This window comes from Muntiacus reevesi, chromosome 9 (genome assembly GCF_963930625.1).
Source record: "Muntiacus reevesi chromosome 9, mMunRee1.1, whole genome shotgun sequence".
Taxonomy (NCBI): domain Eukaryota; kingdom Metazoa; phylum Chordata; class Mammalia; order Artiodactyla; family Cervidae; genus Muntiacus; species Muntiacus reevesi.
This window is the reverse complement of record NC_089257.1, coordinates 41,737,001-41,761,668: the sequence shown is the minus strand read 5'-3', so window position 1 is coordinate 41,761,668 and position 24,668 is coordinate 41,737,001. Positions and strand designations below refer to the sequence as shown.

At 37.7% G+C, this 24,668-nt stretch overlaps 3 protein-coding genes across 3 annotated transcripts; 1 reads left to right on the top strand and 2 right to left on the bottom strand.

Moving 5' to 3' along the window:
• The first annotated feature begins 2,482 nt into the window (after positions 1-2,482).
• On the top strand, positions 2,483-3,442 carry LOC136175205 (olfactory receptor 51L1-like). Its single transcript, XM_065945531.1, has one exon. It carries the CDS (start codon positions 2,483-2,485, stop codon positions 3,440-3,442), a length of 960 nt encoding a protein of 319 aa, XP_065801603.1.
• A 5,137-nt stretch (positions 3,443-8,579) lies between these two features.
• Positions 8,580-9,539, bottom strand: LOC136175813 (olfactory receptor 51G2-like). The gene has a single exon (XM_065946024.1). The coding sequence runs from the start codon at positions 9,537-9,539 to the stop codon at positions 8,580-8,582; it is 960 nt and encodes a 319-aa protein (XP_065802096.1).
• An 8,184-nt stretch (positions 9,540-17,723) lies between these two features.
• LOC136175812 (olfactory receptor 51G1-like) lies at positions 17,724-18,671 on the bottom strand. Its single transcript, XM_065946023.1, has one exon. It carries the CDS (start codon positions 18,669-18,671, stop codon positions 17,724-17,726), a length of 948 nt encoding a protein of 315 aa, XP_065802095.1.
• Between the last annotated feature and the right edge of the window lie 5,997 nt (positions 18,672-24,668).

The window sequence follows — 24,668 nt, the reverse complement described above, 5'->3', positions numbered from 1 at the left end:
GATCTTAGTTTTCTGAATGTTAAGCTTTAAACTAACTTTTTCACTCTCCTCTTTCACTTTCATCAAGAGGTTTTCTGTCTCTTTAAAACCTCAGAACAAAATCAGTGATATGATGAAAGATGACCTCTAGATCAGGTATCTTCCAGTTCTCAATGAAACTTCATGTTTTCTACTTCATGTTAATGGGAGAGAACATTTATAAAATCCAAAAAATGGTCTGAATTGACTAAGCAGTGAGATAAAAACCATATTTTAAAATTTTGATTATAGAATAGCAATTGGGAAAGAATCAACAAAAAGAAGGGATAATATTGGAAAATCTGAGCATTGAAAGTAATAACCAGTGCAATTTTAGAAAGGAAGCTGAGGAGATAGGAATTTGAGAAATTAAATTAAAGCAGGGGCATAAGAAGTTTCAGTTCATACAGTAAGTGGCTAGAACTTAAGTGTAATATGAACAGTCAGAAAGATTGAATTTGTTTCTAAAATTTACTTATTTGATGTCTTGATTATGGATCTTGCATTTCTTAGAAAATTATTAAGCAATTTGAGGAAATATCTTCTATAATCAAGTTTATTTACATGGAACTAGAGGAGACCGAGGGGATTTCATTTCCCAGAACATCAAAAGAGACTTTCCAGGACAGAAGATGCTGATTTATTAGTTTACAGTGGAAGGTAATTTGTCCCATAGACTTTAAATTCTTAAACCAATATTTTGGTGAGCATGGAGGCTGGGCAGTTGATGAGCAAGTGGGTTTTGAGAAGTGGCTCACCTTTCTTAATACAGAGATGTCTTTCTTGACCACAGAAGAAATCCTGGAACCTAGTGGGGGAAGATATATTTTCTCATTTGAGCATAAAAGTTTTAGTGTGAAGGTCAGATGCCAGTAGGCATTTTTTATGCAGTTTACTTTTGTTGTTTTCTCTTATTTTTGCTTTGATGGATAAGTTTCTAATCTCTCAACAACCCCTATAACTATTGTTTAAAATTTTTTGTAGAAAAAAAGTCTCTAAATGATTAATCAGTACTGTAACATAAGAGGAAGAATGTTCTGAATCTTTCAAATCAGATTCAAAATCAATTATAATTTGCTTAACATTCCATATATTATATATTCTACAATTAAAAATTCTTAAATCCACATATTCTTCTATATCATCTTAACCTGTATTTACCTCAGGGGGATGCTCATCACAGAACATATTGATATTAGAGTTGACTCTATGTGGATATAATCCTTAGGTGGCACTAGTGATAAAGAACCCATCAGCCAATGCAGGAGACTTAAGAGAGGTGGGTTCTATATCTGGGTAAAGAAGATCCCCTGGAGGGGGAAATGGCAGCCCACTCCAGTATTCTTGTCTGAAAAATCCCATGGACAGAGGAGCCTGCCTGGTCCCAGTCCATAGGGTCCCAAAAAGTTGGACTTGACTAAAGCAACTTAGCATGCACATGTGGATCCCATCCCTGTGGTATCAATTATGTAGTCAAACTTATGTTTAGTAAGGATAAGAACCATCCTGACCAAATCTTGCCTGAATAGTGTAATGATGTCTTGCATGATATTCGAGTATTGCTGAAAAATCTTTCAAGCTCAGACAAAGAACTTCATATAAGTCATTCTCTCTCTCTCTCTCTCTCTTTAGTCGTTAAGTTGTGTTCGACCCTTGTGACCCCATGCCAGGCTCCTCTGTCTATGGGATTCTCCAGGCAAGAATACTGGAGTATTATAGAAAGTCATTTGTTTTTAAAGGTCTAGTATAAGGAAATGGCAACCCACTCCAGTATTCTTGCCTGGAGAATCCCAGGGATGGGGGAACCTGGTGGGCTGCCGTCTATGCGGTCGCACAGATTCGGACACAACTGAAGCGACTTAGCAGCAGCAGCAGCAGCATAAGACCAGTGGACTTCCCTAGTGGCTCAGATGGTAAAGAATCTGCCTGCTATGTGGGGGACCTGGGTTTGATCCCTGGTTGGAAAGATCCCTTTTGGCATGATAACCAACTCTAGTATTCTTTCCTGGAGAATCCCCATGGACAGAGGAGCCTGGAAGGCTACAGTCCACGCAATCACGGAGTCCAATATGACTGAGCGACTAAGCACAGCGTAGCACATAAGACCAGTGACTCTGGCCAAGATTGTTCTAAAAAAAGCATAAAATTAATAATGTGCTCTCCCATGGTTTAGTGTATGCTGCTCTGTGGGCAGTGTCTTTGAAGGAAAATGTGTATATTCAGTCAGCTTGTTAATAGTTCTTCATCTGAGGAGAAGGGAAAGTCCTTATGGCTATAAAAGTAAATGTTTTTCTTAATTGATGACACTCAGCAATGAAATGAAGAAAAACAAGCAAAAATGTGAGGGTGAATCTAGGAGTGATTATAGGACACTCTGAAGTTTTGTTTTGTTTTTGTGACACAGGTGCTGATCTTCTCATTTGTTCCCCTTCTGGAGTGTGATTGTGGTTTAACAGTAAGCCCTATGACATCTGCAAACTCCAGCAATATCCTCTCCTCCACCTTCTATCTCACAGGTATCCCAGGATATGAGGAATTTCACCAATGGATTTCCATCCCATTCTGTCTCCTCTACCTGGTTGGGATCATGGGTAACTGTACTATCCTACATATTGTCCGGACAGACCCCAGGCTCCATCAGCCCATGTACTACTTCTTGGCCGTGCTTTCTCTCACTGACATGGGCATGTCCTTGCCCACAATGACATCACTCTTCAGGGTGTTGTGGTCGATTTCCAGGGAGATCCAGTTCAACACCTGTGTGGTCCAAATGTTTTTCATTCACACTTTCTCCTTCACTGAATCATCTGTGCTCTTGGCCATGGCCTTTGACCGATATGTGGCCATCTGCCACCCACTAAGATATGCTACCATTCTCACTCCAACACTTATCACTAAAATTGGAATTGCAGCCCTGCTTAGAAGTGCCTTTGCCATGATTCCACTTCTGGCCCGGCTGGCTTTCTTTCCCTTCTGCCACTCCCACATCCTTTCTCATTCTTACTGTCTACATCAGGATATGATCCGCCTTGCTTGTGCTGACACTAAGTTTAATGTTATTTATGGGTTAGTTCTGATCACTTTGCTGTGGGGAATGGACTCTCTGGGTATTTTTGTGTCTTATGTTTCCATCCTTCACTCAGTATTAAAAATTTCATCTCAGGAGGGGAGATTTAAGGCCCTCAACACATGTGCATCTCACATCTGTGCTGTACTTATTCTTTATGTGCCTATGATTGGGCTCTCTATTGTCCATCGTTTTGCCAAACACTCATCCCCTCTCATCCACATCTTCATGGCGCATATCTACCTCCTAGTTCCACCTGTGCTCAACCCAATCATCTATAGTGTGAAGACCAAGCAGATCCGCCAAGGAATTCTCAACCTGCTTTTCCCCCTAAGAATCAGTTCTTCTGTGATGTAGACACGTCCTCAAGTCAATGATGGCATCAACCTTAAGTGTGAAAATACATAGTGAATGTCTACACTCTATGTTGGCACCAGAGTTACCAATAAAAGATTACTTTATAAACAGAAATAGAACTGACAATAGATCTAAAGGAGAGAGTTGATGTCCACTGGAATTATAAAGACTGACTTAGCATGTGCTTCACAAATCTCCTTTAAGTATGAAATTGTTGGAGTGGAGTTTTGGAAATCATTTCCATCTATTGTCTCTCATTTCTAATCCTAACTGTGATTAAGGTTGCCCATCCATGATGTTTTCCCTGAGTATTCTAGCACAACCCTTTTTTTTCTTTTTTGCTTCTTGACATACTGTATTTGTCCATGATTATTATATTACCTTTCTGATAAGTGTGTTTATAAATCTGCTAAAGTTACCTTTATTAAAGATTGGAAAAAATCATATGTTGATGTAAGAGTTTATTAGAGCTCACAGCATTTTATCTATTTTCATGGTACATCAGTAGCATATATTAAAATTTTATACATGTGTTCAGTCTTTTCTGAGGAAATTTAGTTTCACCAGGAATAGAAACAATCAACTTTCATAGTCTGTTTGTTTTTACTTAATTTTGAGAAATAATTTTATTCTTACAGAAATCTGCAACTCAGAACCTTTTGAAATCCCTGAGATAATGTCTTGTGAAGTCAGTGTTTATAATCCATTGGATTAAATGTATCTAAGAATAATTCAGGATATAGTATTCAAATATAAAAATTCCAAGTCACGAAGGTATAGCCACTTACATTTGTGATACCAAGAAACAAAATATAAATCATTTTGCCCAGAACTCTTTTAGCATACAAACTCTTTTCATATAACTCAAATGATCTAGTTGCAGGTGGGCATAGAGTTGTATAAAAAACTTACACTTCTCATTGAAATTTCTTAATTCACATGTCTACACTTTTTCAAAGACAAGTAAATTAAGCAGAAAAAAAAGATTTTAAGAGTGCTTTATAACTTTCGGTATGTATATTGGTTTTAATAATAAGTAATATGTTTTCTCAAATCTTATTCTATCTACTGTAGGAACTGTTTCTCATGCACCTTGCTACTTGTGAGAGTGAACACTAGTTTAGTTAAATTATGAACTTAATAATTATTGAATGCATAATTGATTAAGAAATGAATCAATCATTGGATATAGAAGAACTAGTTCTATTGGGTTTTTAAAGAAGTCTTGGAGAGAAAGATTTCACCTGTCATGAGCCCACATTTCATATAACAAAAGAGGTATTATTAACTCCATTGCAAATGTCAAGCATGTGAAGGATGTCTTCACATGACTTATTTCTTTTGCCTAGTTTAAATTCAATTATGTCTGTTCCCATCTCTCTTTTTCTTATTTCTTAATTCTATTTCTAATTACCCTTTTCCTTCAGCATATTCACTTTGACCAAAGGGATATCAAGGAAAAATAAAGCAAGATATATGAACATCAGACTTACTTAATATTTCCTGAAGTAGATAAGAAAAATAAAATTAATAGAAATAAATTTTAGAAGAAAATGTGAACATTATCATCTGCTGTATGTCATAAAAATAACATTTAACTATAGCAATTCTATAAAACCTTCAAATTCAAAATATATTTTAGTGTCTGCTTGCTGAACACATCTATTATAATGCTTCTGCTCCAAAAAATGAAAAGCTTTACCATTTTCTTGGCTAACAGAAATATATTTAAAATATTGAATCTTAGACTTTTCATTTCACTCACAAAGAAAAATGTGTAAATGAATAACTAAATATGCAAGCCAACTTTTGACTTTACATATTATTATCCTCTAATGTTTCTTAAAATTATTATGAGTAATATTATATTCATAAAATATACTTTACTAAAAACATTCAGGAAACACATAATCTCAAAATTAAGATAACTCTTCCAGTGAAATATAGTCAGTGAAGACATGAGTGATTGAATAAACAAATGAATGAATAGCATTTTGTATTATGCTATGATCGCAAGTTTGATGATTTGAGAATAGAAGTACTATCTTGTTTTTAAAAATTTAATGAAAGCTGACGTCCCAGCAAATAGATAGTGCTATTGAAAGAGGAAGGCCTCTTGTTTTTCCCTAAATTCACAATAATATGATCTAAGCATCTATCTTATTTGTACATGGGTTTATAAATTGAGACCCTCTTACTCATAGTGTAATATATGGTAATGTTCAGTCATTAAGTTGTATCTGACTCCTGTGACCCCATGGGCTGCAGCATGCCAGGCCTTCTTTTTCCTCACCATCTCCCAGAGTTTGTCCAAGTTCATGTCGATTGAAAAGGTGACACCATCCAACCATCTCATCCTCTGCTGCCCTTTTCTCCTTTTTATTTCAATCACTACCAGCATCAGGGTCTTTTCCAGTGAGTTGACTGTTTAATCAGAAAATTAATGGAAACTCATGGATAATTTTCATCATCAGTTCAGTTCAGTCACTCAGTTGTGTCTGACCCTGGACTGCAGCATGCCAGGCTTCCCTGTCCATCACCAGCTCCTGGAGCCTGCTCAAACTCATGTCCATCGAGTCAGTGATACCATCCAACCATCTCATCCTCTGCCATCCCCTTCTCCTCCTGCCTTCAATCTTTCCCAGCATCAGGGTCTTTTCCAACGAGTCAGTTCTTTGCATCAGATGGCCAAAGTATTGGAGTTTCAGCTTCAGCATCAGTCCTTCCAATGAATATTTAGGACTAATTTCCATTAGGATTGACTGGTTTGATCCCCTTGTGGTCAAGGGACGTGCAAGAGTCTTCTCCAACACCACAATTCAAAAACATCAATTCTTTGGTGCTCAGTTTTCTTTATGGTCCATATCTCACATCCATACATGACTACTAGATAAACCATAGCTTAGGTGATGGACCTTTGTTGGCAAAGTAATGCTTTTGCTTTTTAATGTGCCATCTAGGTTGGTCATTGCTTTTCTTCCAAGGAGCAAATGTCTTTTAATTTCATGGCTGTAGTCACCATCTGCAGTGATTTTGGTGCCCAAGGAAGTAAAGTCTGTCACTGTTTCCATTGTTTCCCCATCTATTTGCCACGAATTGATGGGACCAGATGCCATGATCTTCATTTTTTGAATGTTGAGTTTTAACCCAACTTTTCACTCTCCTTTTTCACTTTCATCAAAAGGTTCTTTAGTCCCTCTTCACTTTCTGTCATAAAGATGGCATCATCTGCATATCTGAGGCTATTTATATTTCTCCCAGCAATCTTGATTGCAGCTTGTGCTTCATCCAGCCTGGCATTTCACATGATTTAATCTGCATATAAGTTAAATAAACAAAGTGACAATGTAGACTTTTGACATACTCCTTTCCAAATTTGGAACCAGTGTGTTGTTTCATATCTGGTTCTAATTGTTTCTTCTTGACCTGCATACAGGTTTCTCAGGAGGCAGGTAAGGTGGTCTAGTATTCTCATCTCTTTAAGAATTTTCCACAGTTTGCTGTGATCTACACTGTCAAAGGCTTTAGTGTAGTCAATGAAGCAAAAGTAGATATATGTCTGGAATTCTCTTACTTATTCTGTGATCCAGTGGATGTTGACAATTTGATCTCTGGTTCCTGTGCCCTTTCTAAATTCAGCTTGAACATCTGGGAGTTCTTGGCTGATGTACTGTTGAAGTCTGGGTTGGAGAATTTTGAGCATTACTTTGCTAGTGTGTGAGATGAGTGCAACAGTGTAGTAGTTTGAACATTCTTTGCCATTGTCATTCTTTGGGATTGGAATAAAAACTGATCTTTTCCAGTCCTGTGGCCACTGCTGAGTTTTCCAAATTTTCTGGCATATTGAGTGCAGTCAGTGTATTGAATACATCAATTACAGAATGACAATTATCACAGTATATCATAAAAAGTGGCAAAATAATACCACTTCTTAGGTGAATCTCACTTCTCTGCTTCCTATTTTCAGTACAAATAGTGACTAATAAGCTGAAATTGCACAGTTCATGACATGAAAATACTTTTATTATTAGATTATTTGCAGTTGTAATTAGCAACAATTTGAACCATGAATGTTCTCCTGGTCTCCCTCATTCCTTAATTTATTGATCATAAAAAACTAGTTTCTGAGAATATTTTTTTTCATGATTAAGAGGATATTTACCTATTAGATCATTAATGCAGTCCTAAAAGCAGCAAAAAAAACACCAGGATAAAGTGCCCGTAGCAACATTTACCATATTACCACTACTATGAATACTTTTGCTTTTAAAATGTTTGATCAAAGCTCAATTTATTAAAATTATATATTATGAGCCTTTTGAAGGAACAATCTTCTTGCTTTCATTCTTATTATTTAAAAAATGGGATTATAACTCTGGCCAAAGATATTTGCTGTTTAAAAGTAGAATATTGAAACCATATCTGAAATTAATATTGAGAAATAGAGGGAAACAGCAAAATCCTGAAATGCCCTAAAAGGGAAAATAAGAAGTACCCTTATGCTTGATTTTCACATATCTAGAGTTACATTTATTGCCTTATGAATACTCCATTCTTGCCATCTTCCTCAAAAATATAACCCAGGCATTCATTTATCCTTTAATTCAATAAATACAAGCCAAACACCTAATAAATAGAAGGTACTATGTTAAAGAAAGGGGATGTAATTGTCAACAATAAATAAAGAATTCATTTCCTCATAAAGATTATATTTAATGGAGATTTTCCAAAATACTTCTAATATCACTGAATTCCAAACATACCCATAACCCTGTTTGCCCCAAATTATCCTAAACTCCCAGGAAAAGCTTTTTTAATGTCCTTTTTTTTTTTTTTTAATACATTTGTAAAGTTTGCAAGTAATTCTTTAGAGTCCCTTTTCCATTTACAATGGTAATTCTCCCCTTGAGTCTTAAATTTTATGAACTTTCCTTTTAAAACAGAGGCTGAACTTTGTTTAATGAAAAATAAGTCACTGATGTGGTTATTTATTCCCATGACTGAGAATTTTCTGTGGAAGATGTTGTGTGTCTCATCCCTGTATTCTTCTCTTCATTATGGGACGTACTTTATGTTCAGTGGCTCATTAGAAAACTATGATGGAGTCTTGCATGCTTTTTCTCTCTCTACCAAAGACTTAACGATCCTGAGTATCTCTGATGCCAGTCCCATCTGAGCGGAAGAGGTGCAGCATCCTCAGTCGGATCTGCTTGGTCTTAATGGTGTAAACCACTGGGTTGATCACTGGAGGTGTGAGAAAGTGCAGATAAGAGAGCAGCACATGGCTGGAAGGGGAAGCTCGTCTTCCAAATCTGTGGATCATGGACAGGCCAATCATAGGTGTGTAGAAGAGCAGCACAGCACAGATGTGGGAGACACAAGTGTTGAGGGCTTTGAGGCGCTCAGCCTTGGATGCAATGGACAGCACTGTCTGGAGGATGAGCCCATAGGACAGGACAATGAGCACAGAGTCCACCCCCAGTGTGGACAGCACCACGAAGAGACCGTAGGCGCTGTTGATGTGGGTGTCAGCACAGGCCAGCTTCATGACGTCTGGGTGCAGGCAGTAGGAGTGGGACAGCAGGCGAGTCCGGCAGTAAGGGAGCTGCTTCAGCATGATCGGGGCTGGGATGTGGAGACCGACGCTGCGTATCACAATGGCCAGGCCCAGCCTGGCAATCCTGGGACTCGTGAGGATGGTGCCATAGTGCAGGGGCTTGCTGATGGCTACAAAACGGTCAAAGGCCATGGCCAGCAGCACAGAGGACTCCATGATTGAGAAGGTGTGGATGAAGAAGAGCTGGGCCAGGCACACATCCAGGGCCACCTCCCTGACTCCCAGCATGTAGATGGAGAGCATGGTGGGCAGGGTGGAGGCAGACAGGCCCAGGTCGGTCACAGCCAACATGGACAGGAAGTAGTACATGGGCTGGTGCAGGGAGGGCTCTGACCTCACCACCCACAGGATCAGGCTGTTTCCTGCCAGAGCAGCCACATACAGGGCACACAGGGGAATGGAGAGCCACGTGTGCACAGCCTCAAGGCCTGGCAGGCCTGTGAGGAAGAAGGAAGTGCCCGTGTGGTTGGAGTCTGCCATGGTGACCTGAGGGGTGGAATTCCAAACAGAAATACAATCACACGCCCTAGAATTAAAAGATTACTGGGTCAGAATCTGTTTTATGAATTAATACATTGAAAAGACTCCCCAAAATGATTCTCTGATAATCACAGCCTTTTAATTTCTTCAAGTATTCCCCCTAGTTCATAGATCAGGAACACTTAAAAAAAAAAAAAGTGAGTTTGAATGATTCAAAGGAATCTTGCATATGTAATAAGATTGTATCAGGAGCCACACAACAAAATTTAACCCTAAATCAGAATCATGGTTCTTGAAAGGGAGTGAGACCATATTGGTTCTAACTCTACATTATACCTACCGGGAAATTAAACCCAAGTTCCTGTGAAGTCAGTGTGTCTGATCTAAAAGCAGAGTTCGGTTTTCCTCACTCCCTGTCAGGATCTCCTTCACATACTTTTCAGTAAGTACTTCTTTAATAAGGTGAACATGAGAATTTTGCAGAAAGATACCTTCTAAAACATACTAAACATACTAAAACATAGTTCCCTTTAACACATTAACACACCCGTGTGGGCACACAAATGAAGCCTTTCTACATGCAATCTAAAATATCAAGTTATGGACATTTATCCAAATATGATTCATTGTCTAATGTCTATGATTCACTGTCTTATATGCGTATGTATAACATATAAACAGAATGATTCCTAACTCATCGAATATTGAACAGACACTTTAAAGATCATCAGTAACTATTCAGCATTATGAGATTATAGAAACTAGAAAAAGACATTTGTTTGCCAAGGAATCAGGATTTGGCTCCACTTAAAAAGTAATTTCTGGAGGAGTACCAAAATCTGAGAGTAGATCTTTTGTTTTCTCTGTGTTTTCTCCCTTGAATTTTGGCTGCTGTGTCACTCCATGCCATCTCAACCACCTTCCGATACTTTGCCCATTATGAGTTCCATTTTTGAGAATACAGTGAAAGAGAACTCAGCTTGAAAGGTTTTTCACTTTCCTTCCTAACCTAATCATAAACAAAGGAAGATTACTGCAGTTTTCCAGAAATATAAAACATTAAAGAATCACAATGAAAAGGGTGATTTAATTTTGAAGAACCTTACTTAATCTTATACTCAGAGACGTTTTTTCAGATGGTATTGATATTTTTTCTTTATCACATTTCATTTTATATGCCAGGGGAAATGCAATCCAGTATTACCCTCTCTTTGAAAAGGAAGTCATCATATTTGAGAATTCTTTTACTTTTTCTTCTTATAGTTCATTACCTTTTTATTTCACTTAAAGTACTTTACAGAACATTTTCATATATACCATTTTATAGCAATTCAAACTTCAGAATGTAGCAAATCAGTTTTTCCAGACAAAGCAACTTAATCATTAAAAATTCAAATACTGAACTTTCCTAAGTTTACACAGATAATAAAAGGAGGGAGGCTTTCCTCATGGCTCAGGGGTAAAGAGTCCATCTGCCAAAGCAGGAGACACGGGTTTGACTCCTGGTCCAGGAAGTTCCCACATGCTATGGAGTAACTAAGTCCGTGCGCCACAACTACAGAGCCTGTACTCTAGAGACCAGGAGTCACAATATTGAGCCCACATACTGCAACTACTGAAACCAGCCTACTCTAGAGCCCATGCTCTACAACAAGAGAAGTTGCTGTGGTGAGAAGCCTGCACACTGCAACTGGAGAGTAGCCCCAGTTTGCTGCAACTAGAGAAAGCCCAAGCAGCAACAAAGGTCCAACACAGCCATAAAGAAATAAATAAAATTATTTTAAAAATAAATCAGTGAAAGGTGGATCCAGGACTGGAAGTGATTCTCTCTGACTTAGTGTTTTTTATTCTGAATATTGTTGCTTGGAAGACAAAGGCCAGTCAAACAAACTTGAGGTACTCACAAACCTTATCTTTAAATCAAAGTAAACGAAAAACTCTCATGAATTCCTGTTTTTTTAAAGTTCCTTCATAATGGCCCCGTCAGGTTTGTCTTTTATAATCTACTTTCTTACCACCAGATTAGATGCCTGCATTTTCAGTCAGTAATTAAACTGTCTGAGGCAATGTTCAAGATCCAGGAAATAGAATGATGAAAAAAATAATGAGATCTCAATAAAAAAGTGATGCATGAGTCAATATTATTTTAAATATGTGAAGAAAATAAACAATGTGGAAAGAGAAGGGGGTGTTATTTTAGACTGCCAGTTTACATTGAAGTTCTCTCAGGAGGGGGCAATTGAAGAAAGCAGAAGGATGAAAAGGAACAAGAAAGTTGGAGATTTTTGTGTATGTGATTGAGTGCTTGGGTTTGTTGTTATTGTTGTTGTTGTTGAGTTGCTCAGTCATATCCTACTGTTTGTGGCCCCATGGATTGCAGCATGCCAGTCTTTCCTGTCCTATATAGATATATCAAGGAATACCTTATGTTAGCACACAGGTTAACTAGGAGGTAGGTATCTACGACAGAATGTAATTGCAACAGAAATAAGAGAGTTAGGTGAAACTTCTAGAACCAATACCATCACTTAAGAAAACTGTATTCCATTTGCTGGGGCTTCAGGTTGGTGTTCTCTTCTGTGCTGAATATATAGCAAGTGGCTCTGAAAGTGTGGACCCTGGGCTAGTGATAGCAGCAGCATGAGAAATTGTAGTAAGTACAAATTATTAGGTCCCACCCAAGCCTACTGAATGATGGTTTCTCAAGAAGAAGCCCAGAATTAAGGTGCTTTAACCAATTCTGCAGGTAATTCTGATGCAAACCAAAGTCTGAGAGTCACTGTGGTACATTCTTGGGAATAGTATTGCTTAGTAAACAGTTGAGTGCAGTGCTCTTGAAGTCCCACTAAAACAAAAAAGTGGGTGAGAATTAAAAGTCATGAGTTAGGAGAAAAGGAACACTCTTAAAGAAAGAAACCTTGCACCTTAGTGCTAAATTCTGAGATGGGATCAGCAAAGACAGTCACAAACACAGAGTATTATAGTAGGATGTACCAAATGGGTTTACCATAGATCAATAAAGATTAAAGAAACATGTAGAGATTATAATAAACAAGGATACTATTTAAGACAAAAAAAAATTCAGGACTTCCCTGATGGCTCACTGGGTAAAGAATCTGTTTGAAAAGTATCAAATTGTTAATAAGGTAATCTGTCCACTAAAATCTGCTGCTGTAGGAAGTTGCAAATGCTTTTGTATCCTTTTTACATGCAGATTTATGAAATTTCTAGTCAATTACTGATTTCTCATCCTATCTTCACTCTGCATAGTTTCTTCAAAGTTAAAGAAGAATCTTTAACATTGCTTTAACAGATTGAAAGACCCTTTGCGTCACTCACAGGTTTTACATGTATAGGAAAAGTACAATGAATGCCCCTAAAATAAGCAGATTCAGGGTTCCTGGCATTATTTCACTTACTTAGTCTTTGAGAAATGGAGCTCTGAAAAAAGGCATTGAGATGCTCATATATGTAGTGTGTATTATTATTTTTTATGTTTTGTGCTAAACTGACTGCCTAGAAGAGGGAAAGTTTTGTTTGTCTGTGTGTGTATTCATGTGTATGTGATGATTTTTCTTGTTTTATTTTCTTTTAAAAAGTATTTGCTGAGTGAAGGGGTTTCATTGTAAGAAAGAGAATAATATGGTTGAAAAGTCTGGGTACCTGCCTCTGGTGCAGGCTCCAGCAATAAAACACTAAATAAATAAACAAGCAAAGCAACTTGGACAAAACTCAGACTTAAACAAGAGCTGTTTCCACAAGAGTTAAGGATGCACTGTGAGCTACTTCCTCATAGGAATCCCTCCTTTTGTTTTGTGCACAGATTTCCAACTAGGAGAAAACCTGTGGCATCAAGGTAAAAAGTGGGAAGCCACACTGGATTTTTCTAACACCAGTATTTATTTTCTTCTGCAGGCACATTAAAGTGAAAGTCTTGCTCAGTCATGTCTGACTCTTTGCAATCCCAAGGACTATACAGTTCATGGAATTCTCCAGGCCAGAATACTAGAGTGGGTAGCCTTTCCCTTCTCCAGGGGATTTTCCCATCCCAGGGACTGGGTCTCCCTCATTGCAGGCGAATTCTTTACCAACTGAGCCACAGGGAATGACTATAGCATCCTTAGGCACATTAGGATTCGGATCAATAGCATTGAGAGAGAATATTCTGTCAGGATAGTAATAGGAAATAATCAGAGAATAGGCTTCACATTCATAAAGTATTCTCCTCTCACACTGCATACACACACTCACATATACTATGCTACTTTTACTTCTCCCATCATTTAAGAATGGAAATGGGTGAATTGTACTAATTCTCATAGTGTGTCAATCTGATAGTTTTACTTGAAGATAAACTAAGACAGTGGATAGAAGAGTTCCTAATATTCTATAAAGTGTTTAGAAAGTAAATAATAACTGTGAATATTGGTCCATCCTTTAATTTAGAAAATTTACTTACCATAATCAAAATCCAAGGCACATTTTCAATGCTGATTCTTCAGAGATTTAGACAAAATTGCAATTAATCTTGATCACCTTAGGCTTATCAATTCACATTTTTTTGTTCACCTCCATCTTGCAAGGAAAAATAGACCATCTTTTCAAACTGTCTTCACAAACCAGCAATCCCCATGCCATTCTGTTCCTTAAAGTTTTCCTCACTTTAGCTTATCTCCCTAAGAAGCATAGAATCCATCTGCCTAGAAATTCAGGTACACACATATCAGACTGTATTTAAGACAGTGGAGGCTTTTGAAAATAAGTTGCTAGCTCCTATTTGCCCATTTAATTAGTTATATTTGTTATGACAACACTTCTGAGAAATTCTTTAGAAAACCTATCCAATAGCTCCTAGATAGTATCTGAAGATGAAGAGCCCCTTTTCTTCTTCTAAATCTTCAATATAATATCCTTTCTCAGGGTCTTAATTCAAAACATATTAACAAGTCTTTAAACTAGTACTAATAAGGAAACTTGGTAAATTGGTTTTGCTCCTTCTTTCCACTCCAAACCCCACAGATTGTTTACTTACCAGAAGGAGATAAGATCTGAGAACATTTCCCACCCCTCTCCTGGGTACATTACTGAATTTCCTCCCTTGATGAACACTCTGGGCTTTGGGGAAGCTACTGCCTTTAACCATGTCACTGCCAAGCAAGTTTTGCAATGGGCCAAAGACTTTGTTGTGATTGGAAGTTCTTTGGACCTACCAAGGCTGAATTTTTCAGTTACTGAGTCCCTGTATATACCAATTAAAAAGCAGTTGGCCTTTTTGAGGGTACAAGCTTCAACATCAGAAAGGCCTGAGTTGAAAAAAGTCTTTACTGATAATTGTCTAAGATGTGTAGGCTCTTTTGGGCCTCATTTCTCATGTCCCTAAAATATAACACTACTACCATTGGGAAGTAATGGATATATGATTAACATCAATGGCCCTGGGGTTAGACTGTCTAGGATTGAATCTCAACTCTGTCGCTTAATAGCTCAGAATATTTGGGTATGTTATTTAATCTCATTGACTCAGTTTCCTTATCCATAAAATTGGAATAGTGAAAAGAGCTAATTCACTGTAGTTTTGAGGATTAAACCAGGTACTCCATTAAAAAATTTAAATCAATGCTTGCTATTCAAATATTCAAATAATTATCTGATTATTATTTTATAATACTATAGTGAGTTTTTAATATAATAATATACACAAATCACTAGTAAGTTATTTTAAAAGCACATATTAAACATTAAATAAATTATATGATAATGATGGTCATATAAATGCAGCAGAGAAACTTTCTATTGTTGCCACAGAAATTTTAAAGTTCAATAAAATGAAAGACTTTCCAACTTTGAGGACATGTCTCTATAGTTAAACAGAAATTAGAAATTTAGCCATAGCATTGAAAACCAAGACAATTAATGCTACTATGAAATAATGTTTTGTAAAGCTCTTTGTTTCACAGTATAGGCAAAATAAAATGAAAGCTTAATTTTTGTAGACACACTTACTTGTCAAATCCCTGAGTATGAATGCAGAAAAATAGAAAGGCTCGAAAAATTTTCCACTTCAATTTCCACCTTCGTGTTATATGTCATAAAGAAATAATGGATATTAAACATATTCCAACTAATAAATAAATAACTCTAACTCTGGGTGAGATATGTAAAATATACCAAACCTTGAAAAACAAGCAGGAAGATCTTTGATTTCTTGTGATAAAGGAAACAAGATGTGAAATTCATATCCATCTGGGCTTTCTGCCTGACTGTATTTTACAGGCTCAGACAGGGAAATTGAATGCAAATTTAGAGCAGTTCTCTTCCTAATGGAGGAAACTATTAGCCTGTGAGTGATAGTCCTACTTGACCTAATGTTACCTAGTGTTACCAAATCCAAGCTCCCTCTGCTTACCACATATGAAAGTGAAAGTTGCTCAGTCTTGTCCAACTCTTTGGGACCCCATGGACTCTACAGCCAGTCCACAGAATTCTCTGGGCCAGATTACTAGAGTGAGTAGCCTTTCCTTTCTCCAGGGGATCTTCCCAACCCAGGGATTAACCAAGGTCTCCTGCGTTGCAGGTGAATTCTTTACCAGCTGAGCCAAAAGGGAAGCCCAAGAATACTGAAGTGGGTAGCCTATCCCTTCTCCAGAGAATCTTCCCAACCCAGGGATCGAACCAGGGTCTCCTGGATTGCAGGCGGATTCTTTACCAACTAAGCTATCAGGGAAGCTCAACACATGACAAATCAATAAATCCGAGAGACTAGGTGTTGAGGCAAGGCATGTGACCTTATATAGGAAGCTGGCTGCTGTAGAAGATGGCAGAATATTGTCTAAAGATAACATCATATTGGGGTCTGGATTCCAGATTCTTTAATATAGCACAGATTGGGGAGGTGGGAAGGTGAGGAAGTAAAAGGAGAATGTCATTAATCTTACAAATATCTCCTGGAATGGCCAGTCTCAGGGAAGTGATGTGTTAATTTCTTCCTTCCTGTAGATATCTACATGTGGACAGGGTCCTGAACAAAGGCATTTTGGTTTAACATTCAGATAGAGGGGCAGGGTTCCCTATGGCAGGCCATTATGTATAGACAATGTCATTTTAGTGAACAAAAGCAATGGTAAGCAAAGATTAAAATGAAAGAAACAGATGCAACTTAGAGTCAAAATTTGCTTTTCCCTATATCACTAGTACAGATTATGTTTGTAATAGAGCAGTTCTATCAAAGAAGTTAACTCAAGATTTACTTTTGAAAGAAAAAAACCATGACACCAGAGCGAATCAGTTTCTCTAGCTTTGACTTCTCTATGAAAGCCTAGTCAGTTCTCATAAAAATGGCCTTGTAAGATGACAACTTTGTTTACTTTTTAAATCCTCCTTAAAATTCAGAGAAAATTCAGTTGTACATGGTATTTATCATTCAAAGACTATAACACAATAGCTTATGAAGGCTCAGAATATCCCATGTCTTTACTAGAAGGTGAGGAGCAGTGCTTTAATTACATTCAGAGGGCTGAAGAATATTGGAGTCTGTAGCTGCTTTTCATGCCTCATGAAACTTAAAGAAACACTGATCTGCCTAATATTCACATTGTAATACATTTTATTTTATTATAATAATTAAAGTATTTATTTCTTCAAAATGCACTTCAGTTTTCTGAAATATTCTACTTGGTTTACATTAACCAGTGTAACCCACATCTCAAGTTAGTATGCAAATCATAAGAAAAACATATTTTGATTTCACATATTTGTCAAATTTTCAGACAGTACAACAAAGTGAGGCTCTTTTGAGCTTAATTTTGTGTTGTTTTAGGTTTTTAGTTGGAAGACATCATTAGATGTCATTTTGGAATCCTACTCTTCTAATTTGCTTGCTTTTACATGAAGATGATATTCTCAGGAGGCTGTCGGTTTCCTCTGCAATAATCTGAGTAGTCCGCAGACTGATAATGACTTTGTCAAATAAGAAACATATTTGTTGGTTAGTTTTTTTGTTTTGTTTTGTTTTGCTTTTCATTAAGCAGGCACTGTTAAGCAGGCTGGAAAAACACCATAATGTATTTTGGTCAGTGTTTCTGACTAATCAGTTGATAGATTGTATGAAAAGTACTCTCTGCCTTCTGTCTGAGAAATCTTCAGTCAGCAAGCTGGTAATCATAACCAGGATTTCAACCCTGAGGCTCAGAGTTTACTGGGTTGGAGCATCTTCAGAATGCGTGCTCGAATTTCTTTGGTTTTGACAGTGTAAACAATTGGGTTGAGCATTGGAGGTACAAGAAAGTGCAAATAGGAGAGAAGCATGTATACCTGAGCTGGCAGCTTCTTTTTCCCAAAGCGATGGATCACAGACAGGCTGACCAGTGGTGTATAAAATAATAATACAGCACAAATATGGGAAATACAAGTATTGAGGGCTTTCAGCCGTCCAACATTGGAAGCAATGTTCAATACTGTCTTCAAAATCATCACATAAGAGAGGAGAATGAGGATTGCATCCACCCCCAGTGTGGAGAGCATCACAAAGAGCCCAAGACCACTGTTCACAACTGTGCTGGAACTGGTCAGCCTCAGAACATCAGGGTGAACACAATAGGAATGTGACAGTGCATTCACAGGTTGGAATTGCAGTCTTCCAAGGAGTACAGGCAGAGGCAGGTGGAGGGCAGCACTACGGGTCACACTGGCCAGCCCAATGGCCCCGATGCGCTTGGTTGTCAGGATGGTGGCATAGCGTAAGGGCGCTCGGATAGCCACACAACGGTCAAAAGCCATGGCCAGCAGCACAGCAGATTCAATTACTGAACATGTGTGGATGAAGAAAAGCTGCACAAAGCAGGTTGCAGCTCCCACCTTCCTCTGCCCCAGGAGAAAAACAGCTGCCATGGAAGGCAGTGTGGAAACTGCGAGCCCCAGGTCAGCCACTGAGAGCATGGAGAGGAAGAGGTACATGGGAGTGTGGAGGCTGGGAACAGACTTGACAATGTGCAGGATGGTGGTGTTGCCCAGCAGAGAGAGAACATAGATGATGCAGACAGGAATCGCTGTCCAGCAATGAGCAGTCTCCAGTCCTGGGAAATCCATCAGTATGAAGAAGAAACTGCTGGCATTATTGTTGACAGGAATTAACATAACTCTGAGAGAATTTTCTCCTTTAAAAATTGTGGAAGCAACAAAATATTATTCTTTCATAGCATTTTCTATCACCTCATCCCATGTGGTACCCCTGGCCCATGCCTAGAGTAATACTGCTCTGGTCATAATACTGAATTGTAATCCCGTAGAAATTTCCCTAGGACAGTATTCCCCAATCTCAGGGTCCTAATGCCTGATCTTCTGAGGTGGAAGTGATGTAATAGTATTGGAAATAAATGGAAATCTCAATAAATGTGATAAATGGAAATCTCAATAAATGTAATGCACTTGAGTCATCCCTAAGCCACCCACCCACCCTCCTGGTCTGGCAGGCAAAAACTTGTCTTCCAGGCAAACCATCTTTGATGCCAAAAGGGTTGTTGACCTCTGCCTGGGGAATAATGCTCTGCTCTCTTCTTGGTGGTTTGTCCTAGTTATCAGAATCAAATTTGGCCCTTCACATATAGAAAATTCCTTCCTCATATGAAGATGTTTCAAGGTATAAAAAATGCAAAGGGGAACTCTGTATTGAGAGCACAGAGTTCATGTGCATAATCTAAAACAGTTTTTATAATATAATAGGGTTGTAAGGAAACCAAGATTCAGATAATCATATCTAATGAATGCTCAGGGGTTAGGAAATAATGTATATAGAAATGTTAGTTTTAACTCTGAACTGATATTACCAGATGTATATTTTGCTTTGGCAGACAGGACATCAAAAGTAATATCTGACAGGAAGACACCAGGAAGGGTTTGAGCTTGATGTGTTTGTTTACTGGACTCAAGTCTCTTCTCAATCCTACTTCTAGGTCTCTAAATATATCTGAATAGCTGGTACAGACATGTGAGAAGAAGAAGTTGAAGACTAGATAGTATTTGTTGTTGGAGATACAATATATTCTCAGTGGTCTTACACAATTACTGAGTTCCTGCTATGTACTCAATTTAAGTCACATACTGATATACGATATACAAGTTGTGTTTCTGAAGGTCCTGTAACCCATGGGTCACCAGAGAACACGTTCACAAACTAGTTCATGAGGGCACTGACCATGAGACAGATAAAGAATCCCAACTGTGAATCTGTATCCTACTTTCCATGACTCACCTTTTTAATGATTCTGGGTACCTTGAGGACAATTATTAAAGAAAGGACTAAAGTGAAAAATTTGAGTTCATGGAATTCTAAAGAAACTTTGTTCACATTGAATGGTGAGTCTCTTTGTTAACATCCTCTTGGGCAATCATATATGTGGCAGTTATGATCAGCTTTTATGACCCCATGGACTGTAGTCCACACAGCTCCTCTGTCCAGGCAAGAATAGCCATTACTTTCTCCAGGGGATCTTCCCCAGCCAGGAACTGAACCTGAGTCTCCTTCATTGCTAGCAGATTCTTCACCGTCTGAGCCACCATGGAAGCCCTAACTAATCTTCATGATATTCTAATTCTTTTTCATAAACTGACTATAATGTTACCAGATAAAGTAATAAAAGATACCTACAATACCCATTCTGTTAGTCTAAAGAGAAACTAAAGAAGAATTTCTGTGGAGGGTGCGTAACAATGATCAGAACCAAAACAAGTGGGGTAATTTAATAGTAAATATTGATAGCAATTATAGGACAAGTAGTGAAGGAATATGATGAAGATGAAGAAAAAGAAGGAAAAGGAAAAGAGCTATCTGTAAAGACAGCAAAAAGCAGAAGCAGGTCTATCATATTTGAAATGGATCTGTGATCCAAAGAAGAATACTGGAATTTTATGTGAGTACACTAATTGAGATGTGAGGGCAGATAAGTCCTAGGAATTACCTATATTGTTCCAAAAAAAAAAAAAAAAAAACCTCTCTGAGTTGCAGTTACAGAGGGAGAGGTGGGCAATGAGTATTCTTTGTATCCATCAAACTGACCTCCTAACAAATTTTATTTATATACTGTTAATCACAGTATATTTTCAACAGAGAGAAAAAGCACTCCCCTCAAAATGTAATAAAATGAAATTTCTGTAAGTATAGATAATAAAAGTTTAAAAAATCAACTGAAATTCAGCATTATTATTCGTGGGAGAATATTTTATTCAGGCTTCCATAATCTCCTATAAATATTAGAAACTGTTCAACAAAATGTCTCACTTGATAATGATGAGACAGATAAAGATGAAGCTGTAGTGTGAATACAATGTAGGCTTCCCAGGTGGCTCATTGCTAAAGAAACTGCCTGCAAAACAGGAGATGCAGGTTTGATCCTTGAATCAGAAGAACACTTGGAGAAGGAAATGCCAAACCACTCCAGTATTTTTCTCCGGGAATTCCCATGGACAAAGGAGCCTGGCAGGCTACAATGCAGGGGGTCACAAAAAGTCAGACATGATTTATAGACTACAATAACAACAACAACAAATGAATAAAAGAGATTCTGCAACATCCCTAAAAGAATGTAAAACTTTGTGTCTCAGAAAGCAAATTCATTTTATTGTGATACTTAAGTAATTATGGAAATGTAGCATCCTGTATTGGTTCTGATGCATGAAGGAGAAGGGTTCCAAGCCCTCACTAAATAACTGAGTCTAGATTTTCTCTGTGTTGAAATATTCCAGTCTGCATTCTTGTCTGATAAAATGAGACACCTGGATATTTACTTCTCTCCCACAGTCTTAAAGGATTTTTGAATGTTAACATTTAGTAAGGAGCAGCTCTACATTTTTGACACATGTGTACACAGAGAAGAGACCCACATTACAAAATGTCTGGATTTGTTCACAAAGAAATGCTAAAATGACAGGAGATAACACAGAATGGAAGAGAACACCTCTGGACAACGGCCAGAGCTTGCAGCATGAGGCAATACTTACTTCTCTCTGGATAATGTTTCCCTCGACAGTTTCATCTTTAACTGTCTCTTTGTTATAAAGTGGTTATGACATTTTGTTGAACATTTTCTAATATTTATAGGAGATTATGTAAATATGAATTTTAAAATTCTTTTTTCAAAAATGTACAACTTTCAGAGAAACATTTCTATGTTGTCCAATGCTAGGTGGCTCTGTGGCCATACAGATCTTTAAAGGTGTTAATGACGCTTTAGAACACTAACTTGCACAGAGTCCTGGAGTTACTTGCACGGACCTGAGGAACGCTATATAGACTAAATCATTTCAGTTCTTCAAAGTATAAATACAGAGCTATTATGCTTTTCAAAAATCTTATAGATTTAATATTATCAGTTCCTTATACCATTCCTTTTCAGACTATTTCTTCATTGTAAGAGCTTCACTGGTAAATACTTGGTGTCACCTCTGTTACAATGCAGTGTGAGAATTAGAAACCATATTTCCAGTTTTTAGTCTCTCACTTTTTCTTCCTCCCCTACTTGCCAGCCTTCCTGCCTTCCTTTCTGTTTTCATTATTTCCTTTTCTTTCTTACATTAATTATTATCAATTATCTAATGTATGTTTTATATAAATGAAACATATCTTGCAGTTAATCTTAAAAAGTCTCTCAATCATGTCTAACTCTTTGCAACCCCATGGACTGTAGCCTACCAGGCTCCTCTGTCCATGCGATTTTCAGGCAAGAGTCCTGGAGTGGGCTGCCATCTCCTTCTCTTGGGGATCTTCCCAGCCCAGGGATCAAACCTGGGTCTCCCGATTGCAGATAGGTGCTTTACCATCTGAGCCACCAGGGAAGCCTAAAAATTAATCTAAAAAATTGACTGATTTTTGGATGAGGAGTCAGGGATGGTTTCCCAAAACTGTACAATGTATCATATGAGAGGATAAGAGATACTAGATCCCTCCAACAAACGTCCACTCTGCCTCAGAAATTCTCACAGTCAAGCTTGCAACCATATCTAGCATAGCTCATGACTTCTCTTGACTTCCATCTCAAGTATACAAACAGTGTGATTTGCATTAAACTCGACCAAGGTGATTTGAACACTCACCAGACTTCGAGGCAGGGACACAACCTCTGTGGATCATGGTGCAGCTGGAGCCTCCTGAGGCTCCCTGCCTTGAGCATAGTACCAAGTGAGCAGGTTTATAAAGTACTGGTTCTGGCTCTCCCTGGAGGCTTATATCCAATCCCTGTGGTATAGGGTCTCAGAGAAACATCAGGTGTGCATATACCAGACAGAGCTGCCCACTGCTAATTTTTGTGGGTCTTTGCCAGATCTCCAAATGATCTATGGTATAAACTTAGAACACACAGCCATTTCTGCTTCAGGCTTCCTTTCTTCTGTTTCCAGCCTAAGCTCTTCTTAAATCCATAGAGATCAAAATCATCACACTGATTATAGCTATTCTGTCCCCAGAAACATCTTGCATTGTATTTATATACCCAGGACATACAATCCTTTATATCCTCCAACTCTTCTCCAAATCCAGAGGATTGTTTCCTTAAGTTGTAAATATCTTGGTTGTAAATATATTGAGAGTTGTATCTCTAGAGCATTATTTCCATGAGTGATAATGTTAATAGATTTCTTCCAAGATAAATTGGTTTTGTAACAGATTGATCTTTGTTAAAATAGTTTCTTTGTATTGCCTCTTCACCCCTTCCCTTCCCCTGGGTTGAATTTGGGATTGAGGAGGGCAACATTTGTACTCAGAGACTGGCCAGAAAATGCAGCAAGTAGAATTATCCAGAGAGACCAGTGAATAACCAGAATAGAGACGTGCTGGAAGAGCTGAGAAAGCACAGATATCTTAGAAGTCAGTAGTTGATAGTATCATTGACTGGCGGTCCAGGGATGAGAAGACAGGATTTGAAATAGGTTATTTGATCTGGTATTGATAATTTAGAGTTCATTGGGGACCTTTGCCCAAGCAGTTTCAATAGAGCAATAGAGACAAAATTTGATTGAAAAAGGAGTTGAGAAAATGATTTTTACTTCAGTTTAAATACAAATGAACTATGTTGTTTGGGGGTGCACACTTATATAATCACAATAAAAAGAAAAATAATGAACTGAACACCATAAAAGTCTGAGAGGGATTTAATGTGGTGACAGTGGTTAAGGTTATTTCAGGAAAGGCTGCAGAGGAAATTTGGGTGTTATTTATTTAGGTGATATTTTTGTGGATGCTCAATTTTACAAAAATTTGTTAAATCATGTATTTATTTCCATGCAGGTTTTAAACTCCAACAAAATGTATTTTAAAATGATTTGAAAAGACTTAGACTATTAAGACCATTTATGCATTTTTTTTTCAAGTAGCTTGATTTTGAGCCAGAGGGAAAATTTAGATTAGGTACTGAGTGATAGCCATATCTGCTGGAGAGTCTTAATAATGTATTTTAAAACTGTTTCTAAGCAGCTAGTGGAAAAGCAGTCACTGGAGATAATTACTTATATTTAAAGAAGCACAGGATACTCATGCTTGGTAAGGTAGATATGTTCATTTCCTATTACTGCTAAATCAAATCACCACAAACTCATGGCTTAAAATAGTACAACATTGCTATCTTACAGCTCTGGAAATTAAAACATCCAAAATGAATCTTCCTGGGCCAAAATCAAGGTATTTACTGGACAAGTTCTTTCTGAAGGATATGGAGAGGAATCTGCTGTCTTGCCTTTCTCAGAACCTAGCAGATGTTTCTCATTTCTTGGCTTATGGCCTCATTTTTCTACCTTCAAAGCCATCAGTATAGTGTCTTCTCTTCTGACAGCCTGCCTCCTCCTTACAAAAATCTTGTGATTGCCTCAGGCCCACTCAGAAAATTCAGGATGATGTCCTCACCTCAAGATCTTTAGTTTAATTACATCTGCAAAGTTCCTTTTGCCACATAAGGTAATATATTTATTCTAAGGTTAAATGTAGGGATATTTGATGGGCCAAAATTCAGTCTAATGTTTGAGAAGAAAAAACATAGAGTGAGAGTAAAAATTTGGTTGAAACACCAGAATATAGGTCAAAAGGAATTTTATGCACTGAGTGCAGTAAGTCGGAGAGAGAAGGAGAAATATCATATTTGTTCAGTCACT

Bases quoted from the DNA above. Each gene is read 5' to 3' on its own strand.
- LOC136175205 (XM_065945531.1), top strand. From the start codon at position 2,483: ATGACATCTGCAAACTCCAGCAATATCCTCTCCTCCACCTTCTATCTC.
- LOC136175813 (XM_065946024.1), bottom strand. From the start codon at position 9,539: ATGGCAGACTCCAACCACACGGGCACTTCCTTCTTCCTCACAGGCCTG.
- LOC136175812 (XM_065946023.1), bottom strand. From the start codon at position 18,671: ATGTTAATTCCTGTCAACAATAATGCCAGCAGTTTCTTCTTCATACTG.